Genomic DNA, 17114 nt, shown 5'->3' on the forward strand with positions numbered 1-17114 from the left:
GAAAGGTAATTAGCCAACATTTGTGAATGCAGATACAAACAAGGAGTAGACACATTCCTGTAGGCACACTGACGTGGTGGTATACTGACGTGGGCGTTTTCACACCTGTAATTTGATTGCTCTTGTCTGAACCAGTTAAAGAGTGTGTAAATGTGTAGTGTTTTCCCCTTGGTTTTGGTTTCATGTAAAAATCCAGCACACGAAAGTACATCATAACAAATACACAAGAATGTTCTCTTTGCTGATTTGAAAACATCCTTAGTATGTGTGGCACAGATAAGAAGGGATCAGACCCGGTGTTGTTGCTGTACTTTTTAAACACTGCCCACTCACTGCCCAACCTATTAAACATACCTACATTTTGCTTCACCTTATAGATTTTAAAGAGAATAGATTTTCAGAGAGAATAGCTGTGCTGTTGCTACACTGTGCGTGTTGATCATCTTCCTTCATCAGTCGTCACTGGAAGCTACCCACAGGATATTATTAGCTGGATAAGCTAAGCTTTAGGTGCTGAATCTAAAAAATGTTCATCCATTCTTTCACCTATGAGAAAACATGCTCAGAACATGTACAGGTGACATTCATTCAACACCACACCTAATTCATGACCCCACCTCAACCCCATAATACTATTATAAAGTATTATAAAGGTTGATAAATAAAATTAAGTGCAGAACAAATTTACTGTTTTAAAATAAAAAAAATTATATTAATAAGATATATGGGGCGGCACGGTGGCGCAGCAGGTAGTGTCGCAGTCACACAGCTCCAGGGGCCTGGAGGTTGTGGGTTCGATTCCTGCTCCTGGCGACTGTCTGTGAGGAGTTGGTGTGTTCTCCCCGTGTCCGTGTGGGGGTACACCGGTTTCCTCCCACAGTCCAAAAACACACGTTGGTAGGTGGATAGGCAACTCAAGTGTCCGTAGGTGTGAGGGAATGTGTGAGTGAGTGTGTGTCTGTGTTGCCTTGTGAAGGACTGGCGCCCCCTCCAGGGTGTATTTCCGCCTTGCGCCCAGTGATTCCAGGTAGGCTCTGTATCCACCGCGACCCTGAACTGGATAAGCGCTTACAGATAATGAATGAATGAATGAAATATATTAAAATAAAATATATTATAATAATGCATTTTCCTTACAGTTCTGGAAAGAAAGATGTCGATGAGAAGACCGAGACAGGAGTTAATAGAGCAGGGAGTGTTGAAAGAGCTTCCTGAAAATGGTAGGTAACATTTGCTTTCTGTCTGTTTTGTGAGTGTGTTTGTTCTGTACTGTTTGTGCATTTTAAAATATTAATTTGACTAAAACAGTCAAGTATGTGATAATGTTTTGTAAATATGATGTTCCTAAATTTGCATTCACATGCCATACATGTACTCACCTCATACATGTACTTTAGTAAAGTCATAACATGACACATCAGCTCTCCCTGTTCTCTTACCGCACCAGGAAATTCTATTTGATGATTTCTTTTTTTTTTTTTTTTTTAAACTAACTACATATTTGAGAGGAAAATGACATGCCGTTTTTCTTGAGCTGAGAAAAGTGGAGCAAATGATGCCCTGCAGCAAAAAGCTTTGAAAGTCATGCACTTGGTGCTATGGAGGCCTGTTTATCTGAAAGGTGTTCTGAAACATTCAAATCTACTCTTGTTCACAGCCACTGGCTTTTATAACTTCAAAAGCCCTTTGCATTTTTCAGTAACCTGATTTAAAAAAAAAAAAAAAAAGATCAATTGTAATATCTATGTAAAGTGCATTTGGAGGCCATTGGGGATGTGATGATAGTCCATAATACAGTTGTTTACTAATGTGTGGATGTGCCTTTTACTTTTGTATGTAATTTTCATGTTTTTTATTTGTAATGCTGTGGCAGTGTATGTACTAGGGCTGGGCAATTAATTGAAAATGAATCTAATTCAACATTTAGATCTTCTAATCCACTTATTTCTAGATCGATTATATACATTTTTCTTTTAATTCTATTTCTTTCATTCTGTTCTGTCCCCATTATGTGTTCATTTACTGGGCCTTTAAAACCACACTACTGCTCTGTAGTCATGTGACTCTGCCCCATCTGCCACAAGAAAGCAATATGGAGGAGAACCTAAACACACGCCAACTGGGCAACTTGAGCAACTCGTATCAAAGAAAAACATTCAAACATTTTTGGTTTGGATGTGTTTTGACTGAAGTGAATATGACACTGAACACAAGAAGTCAAATGAAATCACTAAGGAAAAAAAAATTCAGACGAAAGTTAACACTTTCAACACTTGAAGATCATTCACACACTGAATATGAACAGTGCATATGGCTCATAAAAGAGATGGACAAGCTCCCAGCAACATTAGAAACAAATAACCCAGTTTTGATACTGGAGAGTATTTACAGTACAAACCTTGTGGGTAATCATGGAAAAGTTTTTACTGAATTGTGATATTGATTTGCGCTCTTATCGCCCAGCACTAGTTTGTACCTAGGATTCAGTCAAAACCATGGCTTTGTCACTATGCTGCTCTAACCTGGAAGAGATCAGGAGTGGTCTGACTGTAGCAGTGTTCAAATCTTTATTAAAAATATTATTTTAACTTCTGCATTCAGTTAATTAATTCTTTATAAAAATGTATTTTGCTTATTTGATTTTCTATTTTAATTTTAATACAGTTATCGTAATGTCACTTTGCCTAATTTCATTAGTAATTATTACATATTGCTTTTTATTTTTCTCTGAAAGTTAAAGCACTTTGAATCGCTAATGTGTATAAAATGTGATTTACTTATAAATTAACTTTATTTGTTGTGACAGAAGTAGATGACGCTCATGGCCCTAAGCAGCCCTATGTGAAGAATGGACACACACTACCTATTGGGGTCAGTAGTGGAGGTGGGAGTCGAGGGTTGGATCCTATCCGGTCTACAGCTGAGTCTTCAGACCTAAGAGTGAACCCAGCCTGGCTGCCCCAACCTGAGGATCGTAGAGGTCGTGCCCCCTCTGACGGTGAGCGCCATGGAGCACTGGGCGTCAGAGTCTCTTGTCAGGACGAAGTTAGGAGAGGAGGACGATCCATCGGTGAAGAGTGGAAACCCAGCCTGGGCTGGCAGGTAGAAGAGACTCGGCGTGGAGGCAGAGCAGAGGAGAGAAGACCTGGACTGACCAAAGCCCCTTCTGAAGACTACCGCCGGGCACGACCTGAGCCAGAATGGAAGCCCACCCTCCCACGTCACTCTTCTGCTGAGGAGGGCAGAGGCAGGCGAGGTGAGTCTGTTTTAATGAATGTACTGATAATAGGGGTGGGAAATTAAAAGAAAAAACAAACTAACAGAAAATCTATTCACAATTTACATACTAATTTTAGTGGTCTTGTTTCATATATATTTTGGTCTATTTTTGTTCGTTCTTTAATGCCTTGGCATGTGATAAGGTTAAGAAGTGTGCCCTGTGGCTCTCTGGGACATAAAAATGATGCTTCTGCTCACCTTCTATTGCTCATATTTCCTCCAGTGCTTTCTAATCTTCTCCTGGCCTTGCTGAAGAGGAGAGTGTCTGTGCTCCCCTGGGTCCTGCTCCAGCTAAGATTCTTATTTAGGAACAGGGGAGGGACAGCTCAGCTTTATTCTCCCTTTTCCTGCTAATTAACACGCTGCTGTCGATTCAACTCAAACCTCTTTAGAACTAGCACGTTTCTTTTAGCCACCATCCTCCTTTGAGAATAAATTCACTGTTCCACCAGGACTAATGGTCCATTATAAATGTGGGTTTATATAGTTCTGTCAGTACTCAAATGTTGACCTTGGCTGTTGACAAAGCAATGCAAGGGGTAGGAAAAAAGGAGTTTAATTTTTGTTACACTTCATCTTCTGTCTAAACTCTTCCCTCTGGCTGGCTCTTCTCTTTACTTTTCTGACCGACTCCCTCGGTTGCCCATGCTTTGGTGCGATAAAGCAGCTGTAAATAACCCTGAGCTTAAAACATCAGCTTTGAAGAGTGGATAGGGACAAATGGGGAGGGGTGAGAGAAAGAGAGAGAGAGAGAGAGAGAGGGAGAGAGAGAGAGTCAGAGGGAGGTAATTATGGCAGCCTGTTTATCTCCCATGGCGGCTGATGAGCTGATTAAGAAAAGCACACAGATGAGCAGCATGGGAATGATAACAGCACAACACAGCTCAAACATCTTCACAAAATAGATGAGAAGAGCTTAGATTTCTGTGTTTGATGCTGACAACTACGGCCTTGATTTAATCATTTAAATGTTTTAATGGTTAGCACGGCATGTAGGTCCTACACGAACGCTCATTAACAACTACACGTGTTTACCGAAAATCATCTAAGTATTGTGATACATTGAAGGGGCTTTTTATGCGCATCAGTTTTGGGAATTTAGATTCAGTAATAATTGTTAAGAATATATTAATTGAGGCATGTGCTCAATTCTTTGGTTACAGCTGATTGATCAAGCTGACCACTACTGAGTGTATTCAGTGTATCATGCAATAATATATGTTTTGGTGGGTATATATTGTGTGTGCATGAATCTAAAAAAATTCTTTGTTGCGCAAGAAAATAATAACAGAGCTGCAAAATATGTACGTAAATGTCAGAACGTTACAAACTGTATTCTTGCAGTAATCACATGATGATAAAAGGCATGCACATGTTACTGCACAGTGGCTTCTCTAGCACTAACTCTTTATCCTACTGTAACCGTGTTTTCTTCTATTTAGGGGGTAATGCTCATTTTTGTTGGTCAATAGTGATTAAATATTTATTCCTCTTTAGGAACTGGAAAAATATCTCATTAATTAAAATAATTACATGCATTACATATCAAAAAGGTTTTTAATAGTGTACAATTTTCAAAAAGCATATTAATTTTCAAAATTAATAGAAAATAATAATAGCAATTTAAATTGCAATCACAATATTAGTCAGGTAAACTACAATAAGACATTTGCAGTATTGTGTAGCCCCACTTATGTCCTTAATTTATTAATTTGCTAAGTGATGATGCAGTTTGGTGATTCCCCTGATTTTTAACTGGGCTATTGCAGCAATAATAATTTGGCATTGTGATTGTTTGTTATCACAGAGTCAGACAGTGGTCACTATATTCCTGACCCAGAGGCTTTGAGGGACACTCTGCGAGAGCCACTGCCACCCAAGCAGTCTGTATTGCCGCCCAAGTGGCTGATGAGCTCTACCCCAGAACCTGGCATGGAGGGCTCCCCCCGCACGCCCGTCCACAGCCCTGCAACCTCTTTCTCCTCTTCTGCTTCCTCCAGCTCGCCCCCATCCTCGACCAGTGCAGCCATGAAGCCCTTACGGACTGGCACTTCGTCTGCTGGGGTCAACACGCAGCCCTCCAGTGCATCTCCCTTCATTCCTTCCTCTGTACAGTCCTCCTCCTCAGTGGGCATGGCCCCAGCCCAGCCGGTCAAGCAGCCCCCACTGCCCCCACCCAAACCAGTCAACCGCACCACCAATCCCGGCATGCTGGGTGAGTGCTTCCTGCCTTTCTGAAGTGACCCTCAAAAGGCTCAGTGCAGATTTTTTTTGTGGAAACAGCCTTATGCCTTGTTTTTAGGTAGAGCCTTCAAACAGAATGTTCTCAACAGAAGCCACAGACCTTAGTAGGCTCACTATACTCTTCTTGGCATTGCAGGCTTTTCAAGTATGGTAGGGCATTTTTAATGAGATGAGTCTCAAGCACATCTCTTCCCTGGCATCCCTCTGTTCTAGTGCAGTGTTATCTCTAATGACTCTGGGCTTGGCAGGGAGCTTTTTGCTGCAGTGCTTCTGCAGTTGTTGTTGGTGGTGTTTTTTTTATTTGTTGTGGTGTTTTCCTCCTCTATGGGGGTGCAGAGCATTTTGAGTCGTGTGTTCAATATGCAAACTAATTAATGAGCCAAGCACCACAAAATTATCAGAATTTACTTTGCTATTTGTATTACTTTGAAGTTTTTATGTGATGGAACTAGGCAAATGATCAGAATGGTCATGATATAGGCAGGCCTGCTTTGTTGGAGGTGCTTGCTTTATTTTCATAATTTCCATGTCCATAGTTTAAACAATGTATGGCCTACACTATATGGCCAAACTTTCATCAACACCTGCTTCTTCTTTAAGTCAAGGGGATGAACTAAAATCCCCTGTCCCTTGTCTAACTTCAATGCAAGTTTCAGTGCATTCAGCCACATACAATTAGTGAAATCAGGTACTGATGCTTATTTATTTCTTCTGGATGATCAATGTCATTCCAGCTCATCCTACATCATTCCAGAAAAAAAAGCATTCCTAATGCTAAAAAACTTAAATCCATTTTCCAATTACCTGGCCCTAGGTATGTTGACGTTAGGTTCTCGTTTGGCTGCTCTAGGGTGGCAATTGAGCACTAGGTGCACATTAAATAGAGGACATTAAGAGGTATCCTCAATCTTTTGACTGTACGGTGTAAGTCAAATGATATACAGTACATAAAGTGTATAAGCTTGCTTATGAACACGTTTTTGAACATTTGTGAACCTGTGTTCTTAAAGATAAAATATGAGGCTGCATATGTGGCCACGAGAAAGCTTAGAACTTTTCAAGTCTGAGCAAGAGTTGCTGAGATTGTTAATGCTCTTTGATCCAGAAATACAGTGAAAGGGCTGTTTTCATTCAAGTTATAATCGTTTTTAGGTTTGACACTCTCTACACATTATCCTCAGGAAAGAAAAGCCATGTTTGACCCAGTTAGGGCAGTTACATAATGCAGTCAACGTTTTGTTCCCAATTTTTTTTTCTGTAGAACACAGTAACTGGATAATTAACTCCATGAAAAGGTGGAATGAATTTCTTCAGACCAATGTAGCCTTATCAACGTCCAGAAGAGTAGTCTGGTCTCAATAGTCTTCTAGAGGCTCAAGGATTCAGTTCTGTAACAGTTGTGAGGGTCTGATAAAATATTGATTATTGAGATTGTCCTGTCTGTTCCCAAATCAAATACAGCTGGCTGAAAGCTGTCTAGAACAGGTGCAACATGATGGTGCACAATAGGTTCTTAAGGAAAAATGCAATATTGATTTGGTATTTTTAAGAAACAAGTCAAATTGCCCTAAAGTAGTAATTTAATAACGGTTCCCTAAATTAACAGTGTTTCTGTAACACACAAATTGACTGTGTGGGTTGCTTTTTGCTCTATTAGCATCCCATACCCAGGGCAAAATTAAAGATGCAAATTTACTGTCTTTGCCTATCAAATGTATGTGGGATAGAGAAAAGTGAGATGTGTTTCATTCCTAGTGAACTATTCAATCAAAAATTATTTTCATACTGTGCTGAATTATAGGCTGAAATACTAATATTATATATTTCGCTGTTGATGGCCCGCTGTTTTTCAGAGGAGTTTTTTTTTAGATTGAGAATAGATAGGAGACACTGCCTCCTACAGGTCATTTCTATGAAGCCTCCTAAGGGAAGAGCTGTTTTTTAGGATTAAGATTTGTTTAGTGAAATTATAATGTTCTTGTGTTTTCCATTTAGCTTTTTTTCTTTTTTTTAATAAATGTCTTTACTTATGGTTTTACAAGTAAGGAATATAAACCCATATCGGCTTATTCATTGCTGTAAAATAAATTTCAGCACTTTAAGCCACCCTCTTAAATTTAATCACTTTGTGGGCCCATCACAGACAGAGGTTTTAGATTTTTTTGGTGTGACTTCTGCACGTATTACTGGCTGAATTTATTATATTATATAAAATAAAACATAACCTTTGATATATGCAAAAGTAATGGCACACTATATATTTTATGTTTTTTTTATAAAAGTAATTTAATTTTAAAGAAATCAATAAATGGCTACTCATTAAAATTCACAGAAAAATGCCTTAAGTTTGTTCCCTGTAGTGGAACTTTAGCATATTACTATATTAATAAAGGTGTTGGTCATATATAAATAGTACCCAGTGGCTAGTGCTTGACCCCTGCGAGATGGTTTCTTACCCCTGCCAGCCTCCACCCTGCACGGGGGTGACCCCTTTCCCCTCTACTGGTCCTGTTGGAAGCGCGAGGGCGACTATGATGTGTACCTGTCCCTGCCTGTGTACCTGTGCCGGCGGGCAGGAGGCGTGCGTGCAGGTAACGCCAAGGCCACGCCTGTCGCCAGGGCAGCGCCACCCCGTGTGTCATGTCATTCGTCTGCTCAGTGTGTGCTGGCATCATCTTCCTCTTCTTCGCCACCGCATGTTCATAGCCTGGCTCAAATGCTAGACTAACATGCAGTGGCTATATTGCGCCATTTTCCTTTTTGGTCTTTATTTTTCTCTAAATATCTCAGCCCTCTCTCTCTTGCTCCTTTGCTTTCACCCACACTTCTGCTCCCCTGCTAAGCTGCATGTCTCTAGCACTAAATGAGCAGTAAATGGTCCTGTGTTAACAGTATGTACTTAAAGGCATGCAGCATTGTGAGAAGGTTGTAGCTCTTATTTGACTTTGCAGTGCAGCAAGAGAGCTCCAGTCGCTCTGGGTCAGCAGCAATGAAACGCCAACTGTAACAGCTAATCCACACACATCTGCTCCAATGAGATTAGAATGCAGTAAATAAGTCCAGACTAATGCATTGCATGTTGCAAGGCCACAGGTCAACTCAGCTTAGGCTGCACAGGATCTAAAACTTCTGTTTTAAATCTGATTTCAAATGTTTATTATAATGCGGTGCTCTGCTTGATTGAGATTTCTGTCACTAAGATCAGTGCAGTGCAAATATTTAAAAAGGGATGCATGTTACTCTACTAAGCCTAAAATCTCTGGCTGTGGCTTTCCATGTGTTTGATGACTGTAGTGAAGTTATCAGTACATGGAGCATGTTTGAAGTTATACCTCTGGCAGTTGAATGTGCAGTTTGTCCATCTACATGGACTTGTTACAGTATGTGACAGTCACAGGATTGAGCTTATATTTCTGTTTCTGAGCATGTGTACTCATGCTGTTTTAACAGTGTTGATGTTATTTTTCTAACAAAAACTGTGTGGGGTTCAATATCAGGAGAAACCCTGAATGTGACTCTCAACTAAGATTTCTGACAAGGTATTATGGTAATATGACTTGTATTTTAACTTGACTCATAGTGTATTTAAACAAGGGATGGGATGGTTAACAGTTTAAATATTAGATGTGCTATGAAACAAAATATTTAAAATCAGATTACTGTACAATAGTTTTTTTTTTCATAAATGTAATAGGGAAAAGAACCTGCTGCTGCAGTTGCTTTCAAAGCGCTTGTGAAAATAATTTACAAGTGTCAATTATAGATTCACACACCATGTTTTCAAATCCACAAGTGCCCATTTTCATTATGGCCTATGGGGCAACACACTCTGACTGAGTGCATCGCATCCTTCACAGCTGACGGGTCTATACTGAAAGCTGTAAAAGCTACTTTGGTTATTTCAATCTGTATGTTTATTGTGGAAATATTATCTACCCTATGTTCATTATTAAATATTTCTGTTTCGAATGACATACTTCCTACTGTTCAGTGTAATCTACCCCCCAAGAATTGCATTATGATTCTTTTAAGACAAAACATTGTGTAAAAGCCTTTCATACAAATCCTCTTTAGGTTTTGGTGTGGTGTTGAAATGGTCATGAAATCTACTCTCTACAAAAACTATAGTGAAAACATGATGTTTTAGCCTGTTTTATTTACTTATTTTCATACTATCCCATCCCTAATCATTATTTTGACATGTATAAATGAATTGTAAAACTCCCTTTGACTGTGACTCATAACTCTATTTCCTTCTGCAGCTGAACTTGCTCAGATGACAGGAGGCACCACCCTATTGCCAGCAAAGCCTTCACCGCCCATGCCCCCAAAGAGGACAACCCCTGTCACCAAACGTAGCACTGAAGACTCCTCCCTTCCCATCTCCTCTCTGCCCTCCATGCTGTCTCCTGAGGACAGGGCTAACATCCCTGGGGGCTTCCCACTGCCCCCACCTCCCCCATCCCCACCACTACCTACGCACATCCCACCCTCCCCGCCCAGAGGCCACACTCACCACCTCCTACACCAACACTCTTACCCCCACCCTCTGCCCCAACCGCTGCCTATCCATTTTGACCCCCCAAGCCCCCTGGAGGAACCCCCTGCCCGTCAGGCTCCTGTGCCTCTGCACATCATGATCCAACGGGCACTGACCAGTCCAGGACCTGCGCTTCCTCACCCTGACAGCTCGCAGCGTGCCCACTCTCTGCTGTTTGAGACTGCTTCAGAATACCAGGGAGCCCGACCATTGCCTGTCACAATCCAGCCCCTCAAAGTGTGAGTGCCACCACTGCATTGTGCTGCAGCCAACACAAGCTGGTTTCCTGTGCATGTATTTTTGTGTATATTGACATATCCATAAAAAGGACTTTAAGGAAACAGCAAATACCAAATCTACTAACACAAGAAGCCTGCAGCTAAACTTGAACCAATTTATTATGTCCATGTGTTTGTCTTTACTTTTATTTTATTTTTTTACCATGTGCCATAAAGCTCAAGAAGACATCAAACCTAACTTTAAAGGGTTCTCTGGAAACACTTCATATTTCACTGAAGTGCTTTTAAGAACTTGTAGAGTTATACTCTTGTACAGAGTGATTGAAAAGTCAGGAGACTAAAACATCTGTTTTTACATGCCTCTCCATTATTCTGTTCCTCAGAAGTGAGGATGACTACTCTGATGAGGAAGAAGAGGAAGATGAGGAAGAAGACGATGAAGAGGAAGATGATGATGATGAAGATGAGCCTCCTCCTGAACACCTGCCTCTCCCTCAGACTCAGCCAGAGCTGGAACCGCGCAGCCGCAGGTGTCTAGTGGGAGACATGAATGTAAGCATGATCCCAGAAGGACCTGACAGCAGTGAAGAAGAGGAAGGAGATGAAGACCAGCATGCTGATGAGAGTGACTCGGATGGACCTGTGCTCTATAAGGATGATGATTCAGACGAAGATGAAGAGGATGACAGTCCCCCAAGTATGTAGAGAGTCCCTGACAATACAGTCCTTCTATTTGGGTAAAGTTTTTTAGGAAACAGTGTAATGCGTTGTGAAATTTCAAAGATTCCAGTATGACTCACTGAATTCACCTGTTTACTCTGTAAATTTAAGCACAGTAGTTCAGACAGTGCTAATGTTTGGTTTTTTTGGATTTAAGAAAAAAATTTACTGCTTTTTTTTTTTTTTTTTTCCCCAAAAAATATTTACTGTTATGTTTCTGCAGTCGGAGAGAAAGATTGCAAGCTACGTGTAGATTTTAATCTCCTCAAACTGACTTTAATCACAGAGACTTTTATTTTGGGAAATACTAATACAAAAATTACCATGATAAATACAGTATTAAGTATAAATTTATTATATTTACAAATTTTAATTATTACATTTACAAAGTAACAAAAGGAGTTATTGAAGAAAAAATCTGTAAATTGAACTATAAATGTAAACGTGCTAAAAAAAAAGTGCTAAAAATGCAGTTTAATCAATGATCTGCCCAGAAGAGAAGGCTTTGCAAAAAGCCAGTGGAACTCAATGTGGTCCATAGTCTTCTTACTATCAGGGGTCCAATTAATGTCAAATCAAGATGAGTGGCTACAGTCACTGAATACCCTTAACCCAGATTTCACAATGTTCATAACATAACAAAAAGCATTTATTTATGGTTAGTTATTTGTAGATCATTTTATGAAAAACAAAATGCCAGAATGTTTTGCCTGTACATATTGATAACTAGCTAGCAGAGCTTTTGACAGTTTCAATGCTGTTGTTGCTTAGCAACTGGGAGACACATAGCCAGAAACAGTTTTGAAAAAGGCAATAAATAAGTGCATACAGTACTAAATATTTTAATTGTTTGAACATTCCTAAGTTGTCACCTTCAGAGTACCATTGTGTATTTTACACCACAGTGAACAGTGTCAGCTCTGGTTTTATTTCCCGCCAGATAGTTTACTGACTTATGAGGTGCAGAGTATCTGTTAATGTGTTAATGAATTTATAGATCAGTGTGTGCTGATTTCTTTGCACATTGTGTGTGTGTGCAATATTTTGGTTCAGTTATAATACAACTTTAGAGTTTTTTTTTGTTGTTTTTTTTGCCATTAGATCATTTTACATATATGGTCATGGAAAAGTGAAATGCAGAAAGTGTTGGTGACTTGGAGTTTTGTGTCATGTTAAATTCCTGAGTAAGCCACAAAATAATATCAGCACATTTTATTTGGATTTTGAAATTAACGTGTTTTATATTTCCTCAAAACAGAGCACCTTTTGTTTTAGTTTTTTTAGTTTATTGTTTTTATTGCATCTTCATCACCCATGCCCAAATAAGACACACATTTTCTTACTCATTCCTTCATTCCTGTTTTTACAAAAAATTGTTGGTTTGTTTCCAAATGTTCCCAAGTGTTTTTGTGTGTTTTGTGCAGGTGCCCTAGCCAGCAGGGTGAAGAGGAAGGACACTTTGGCTCTGAAGCTAAGCAGTCGGCCCTCAGCCCCAGACAGGCAGGCTCCTGAGAGGCAGACCAGAATGGAGCACACAGGCCTGTCTTGGCAGAGCAAGGAGCAGTGGGAGGCCATCCGCACACAGATTGGCACAGCACTCACACGGTACACTAACACACACAGTGTAGAATATGCTCATTCATAACAAACTCATACACCAAGATAAGCTGAAAGAGAAAGATTTTGTCTTTTTAATTTAATACTTACCATGTATTATCTTACCATGTAGACGTCTGAGCCAAAGACCCACTGCTGAGGAGCTGGAGCAGAGAAACATTCTACAACGTAAGCGTTCTCTTTTTCTACCTTTTGCCTGCCTATGACTCGACACTCTACATTTGCACAGCCAAATGTTAAACCTTTTATTTGAGGCCTGACCAAAAAAAATAAAATTATCAGCCATTTTCAGTTTGGTAGTTCTGCTTGCTTGTACAGTCTTGGCAGTGGAGATTAACAGTTTTTCAGAATCATCATGAATTATAAATATGTGGAATAGAAAAACAGAAGAAATGCTTAAGTGACAGTTTTATAATAAGTAAAGGGCATCAAATGTTCCAGCCAAAGAGGTTTTTACAAAAAATATGACAATGTATTTTGTTGCAGGGATTTATTCTGAAAAATAGCTACAAATTCTCAAAAATCAAAACTTATTTTCTGAGCAAAAACAATATTGCTGGTGTTAAGTCCAAAATAATTTTAGCAGTATTGATAACAATGCTAAGAGCTAATAATCTTATTGAGCACAACAACTTAGCTGTGACAGAAGCATGTGAAATGAACATATACTGAACAAAAATAAAAGCAACACTTGTTTTCACCATTTTTCATGAGCTGACCTCAAAGATACGCAAAAGTACAAAAAAGGCCTGTTTCTCTCAAATAGTTCACAAATTTGTCTGACTCTGTGTTAGTGAGCACTTCTCCTTTCCCGAGATAATTAATCCACCTCACAGGTGTGGCATATAAAGATGCTGATTAGACAGCATGATTATTGCACAGGTGTGCCTTAGGCCACTCTAAAATGTGCAGTTTACTTTTACTGTATCAGGTGGTCAGAAAATCAGTCCGTATCTGGTGTGACCACCATTTGCCTCATGCAGTGCAACACATCTTCCCATAGAGTTAAGGTTGTGGATTGTTGGTCCACTCCTCTTCTGTGGATCAATAGGCCGCCTCAGGATCCCATCACGGTATCTCTATGCATTCAAAATGCCATCAATAAAATACACCTGTGTTCGCTGTCTATAACATATGCCAGCCCATACCATAACCCCACCACCAAAACCATTCACAGCCAATTCACAACGTTGACATCTGCAAACCACTCACCTACAAGACTCCATACATGCAGTCTGCCTTTTACCCTTTATAGTGAAAATCAGGATTTGTCTGAGAAGAGAACACCTCTCCAACCTGCCATATTCCATTGAATGTGAGCATTTGCCCACTCAAGTCACTTACGACGACAAACTGCAGTCAGGTGGAGACCCCATTGAAGACGACAAGCATGCGCATGAGCTTCCCTGAGACGGTTTCTGCAGAAATTCTTTGGTTATGCAAACCGATTGTTGTAGCAGCTGTCCAGGTGGCTGGTCTCAGATGATCTTGGAGGTGAAGATGCAGGATGTGGAGGTCCTGGGCTGGTGTGGTTACACGTGGTCGGAGGTTGTGAGGCCGGTTGGATGTTCAGACAAATTTTCTGAAACGCCTTTGGAGATTTGAAGTCTTATGGTCGAGAAATTAACATTTAATTCACGGGCAACAGCTCTGGTGGACATTCCTGCTGTCAGCATTCCAATTGCACCCTCCTTCAAAACTTGCGACATCTGTGGCATTGTGCTCTGTGATAAAACTGCATACTTTAGAATGGTCTTTTATTGTGACCAGCCTAAATCACACCTGTGCAATAATAATGCTGTCTAATCAGCATCTTGATATGCCACACCTGTGAGGTGGATGGATTATCTCAGCAAAGGAGAAGTGCTCACTAACACAGATTTAGACATTTGTGAACAATATTTGAAAAAAATTGTGTGTATATAGAAAAAGTCTTAGATCTTTCAGGTCAGCTCATTAAAATTGGGAACAAAAACAAAAGTGTTCAGCATATAATTCAGATCCTCAACAGTAATTAAGATTTTCCACAAGGGCGACGCTATTAGTTTTTGTGTGCATTAAATGCAGCAGTGTTACCAGTGGGAAAAAAAAGAAGCAAAACAAGATTAGACTTAGTGTCTAAAAACAAGATTCGATGTGACTGATGTGATTAATTATTAAAATCAGTTCATTAATAAAAATATAACACCTACACTCAGGAAGAGAGGAAGTAAACACAGTTTTCTAAATTCATTGACTTTCTACAGAAGTCAGCTGTAATGAGAATTAAAACTGTAAATTATTGCTAACTTTACGTAGTGTGTGTCATAGTGTGTGACAAGTCTTATTTCTCTTTAGCTAAAAACGAAGCAGATCGACAGGCAGAGGTTCGGGAAATCAAACGCAGGCTCACCAGAAAGGTAAAATGTTTTTAAATGATACTGATAGGTTAATGTATGGTTTGTAATTCCATATGTTTATAAATTCATTAAATACTTGTGGAAACATTTTTAATGCCAGAAAGTTTCTTGGTGATCTACGCTCAGCCAGTCATTTAGGAAGTCATTGTTTTCTGGCAATTAGAATGTAAAAAATAAATAAATAAATGAGGGATTGCCACCATGTGTCATTGTGTTATATCAGAAAAGCTCTTGAAAATACCCACAAACCATAAAATGAGAAGAGTTTCCAGTTTGACAATAAGTGCATGTTTTAATCCACATTTATTTACTTTCTTTAGCTAAGTCAGAGGCCCACAGTTGCTGAGCTACAGGCCAGAAAGATCCTGCGCTTCCATGAGTATGTGGAGGTCACACATGCACAAGACTATGACCGTCGAGCTGACAAGCCATGGACCAAACTCACACCTGCTGACAAGGTAAAGTTTGCACTATTGTGTTGTGTTTTTTTGGGCTATGGTATCTTAATTTTTTCCTCCATTTATGACTTTTTTTTTCCCCAACCTTGTGGGTGTTTTCTAGGCTGCAATCCGAAAGGAACTCAATGAGTTCAAAAGCTCTGAAATGGAAGTCCATGAAGAGAGTAGGATTTACACAAGGTAAAAATGCAAGCCATAATACAATGTTGTTACATTCAGAAAGGCAATATATGAATATATAAAAATAAATATATTGCATGTATGCTTCTTTTTTTTTTCCTCAATAGATTCCATCGCCCTTAACATTGTGTGCTGGCTGCAAGAACAGAAAGTGTTGAGCCTCAGGGTGTTTGTGCTCCCTGACAGAGACTGCATTTTAGTGAATGTACTGTACAGATACCTGAAACATATAGAGAACTTTTTCCTCAGTCATCTGCCCTTGTGTATATATGATGAAGGTGAGGGCCGAGAACAGGAAATAAATGCAGTATTCCTCCCTGAAATTAAAGGGAGATAGAAATGTGCCAAGTCAAATACCTATGAAGGACTTCATGAGGGATGTGGAGAGCATACACCATCAGCAGACATGCAAGGGTCTCCTCAGGAACAAATCCCCTCTACATGACTCTGCCCTCTCTGCACTCCAGAGGGGAAAGGACGGTCAAAAGTGGCCTTTTTTCTGCTTTTACTTGGCATCACACACTATTTCCTTTAAAGGAAATGTAATAACCTTAACAAATAATAGTGATAAGAACAATGGTGACAATAATAAATACTCTAATAATATATGTCTGTTACTGGAGGTGGCCGAGCAGAACTGTGCACAGAGGGACTCTGCATGGACAGACATGGGTATTTTTGTGTATTTATGTGTGTATAGATTGCTGTAATTTTCTCTTAGACTGATTTCATTGGAAAGTAATAATTAGAAATTGCAATGCACAAGGTTTTATGATGTAATGTCGAATTGAATTTATGTGAAGTGACAACTTTTTCATGCCTCTCTTAATGAGACTTGAGACTTGCCCTTCTTTTTGGAGCTCATTGTTACAATTTGGGAAGGGGGAAGGATGGCCTTTTTTTTTTTTTTTTTTTTTTTTTTTTTTTTTTTTTTTTCCTGTAATTTTTCATGTCAGCACACAAGGAATTTAAACTTAACATTTCACATCATTGTTTTAATCAAAATAATAACATGCTATATAATGATAAAATGTTTTAAGCCCTTTTAATACATGAGGTTCAGCCATTTCAATTAAAGTGAAACAAAACTGTGTTTTTGAAAGTTCTGATTGAATACTTGTCTAAGTAAGAATAAAATATAAAATCGTAGACTTGGAAAGTCATTATGGCTTGTGCAAGTATCGAAACAGCACTATAAATAAAAGCATTTTTATAGAGTACTGGTTGACAGGGAAATCATTTCGGCAGGAACTTTTTTTTTTCTCCTTTCTATTTTTTTTTTTTTTATGTTTATGGCCAGTAGAATGATAGAACATGTTCTGCTGTACAGATCTATTCTCTAGATTAAACGGACTGTTGTGTATATCTTGTCTTCCTTTTATTTTGTGTGTGTATATATATATATATATATATATATATATATATATATATATATATA

The 17114-nt window shown here is 39.2% G+C and overlaps 1 protein-coding gene across 5 annotated transcripts in view; it reads left to right on the forward strand.

The window, feature by feature from the left end:
- The window catches only part of phactr4b (phosphatase and actin regulator 4b), a 45453-nt gene extending 28339 nt beyond the window's left edge, over positions 1–17114 (forward strand). For 2 of the 5 annotated variants that reach the window (XM_066683813.1, XM_066683809.1), the window contains 12 exons: positions 1140–1220; positions 2807–3256; positions 5087–5494; positions 7989–8114; positions 9786–10302; positions 10686–10999; positions 12447–12627; positions 12752–12807; positions 14977–15038; positions 15359–15496; positions 15600–15676; positions 15784–17114. In XM_066683813.1, the coding sequence (XP_066539910.1) occupies positions 1140–1220; positions 2807–3256; positions 5087–5494; positions 7989–8114; positions 9786–10302; positions 10686–10999; positions 12447–12627; positions 12752–12807; positions 14977–15038; positions 15359–15496; positions 15600–15676; positions 15784–15799 (2426 nt within the window). In that variant the 3' untranslated portion in view covers positions 15800–17114. The remainder of the gene's footprint in view (positions 1–1139; positions 1221–2806; positions 3257–5086; positions 5495–7988; positions 8115–9785; positions 10303–10685; positions 11000–12446; positions 12628–12751; positions 12808–14976; positions 15039–15358; positions 15497–15599; positions 15677–15783) is intronic. The other 3 variants (XM_066683811.1, XM_066683810.1, XM_066683814.1) reach the window with 3 other exon arrangements.

Source organism: Hoplias malabaricus, chromosome 10 (genome assembly GCF_029633855.1).
Source record: "Hoplias malabaricus isolate fHopMal1 chromosome 10, fHopMal1.hap1, whole genome shotgun sequence".
NCBI lineage: Eukaryota > Metazoa > Chordata > Actinopteri > Characiformes > Erythrinidae > Hoplias > Hoplias malabaricus.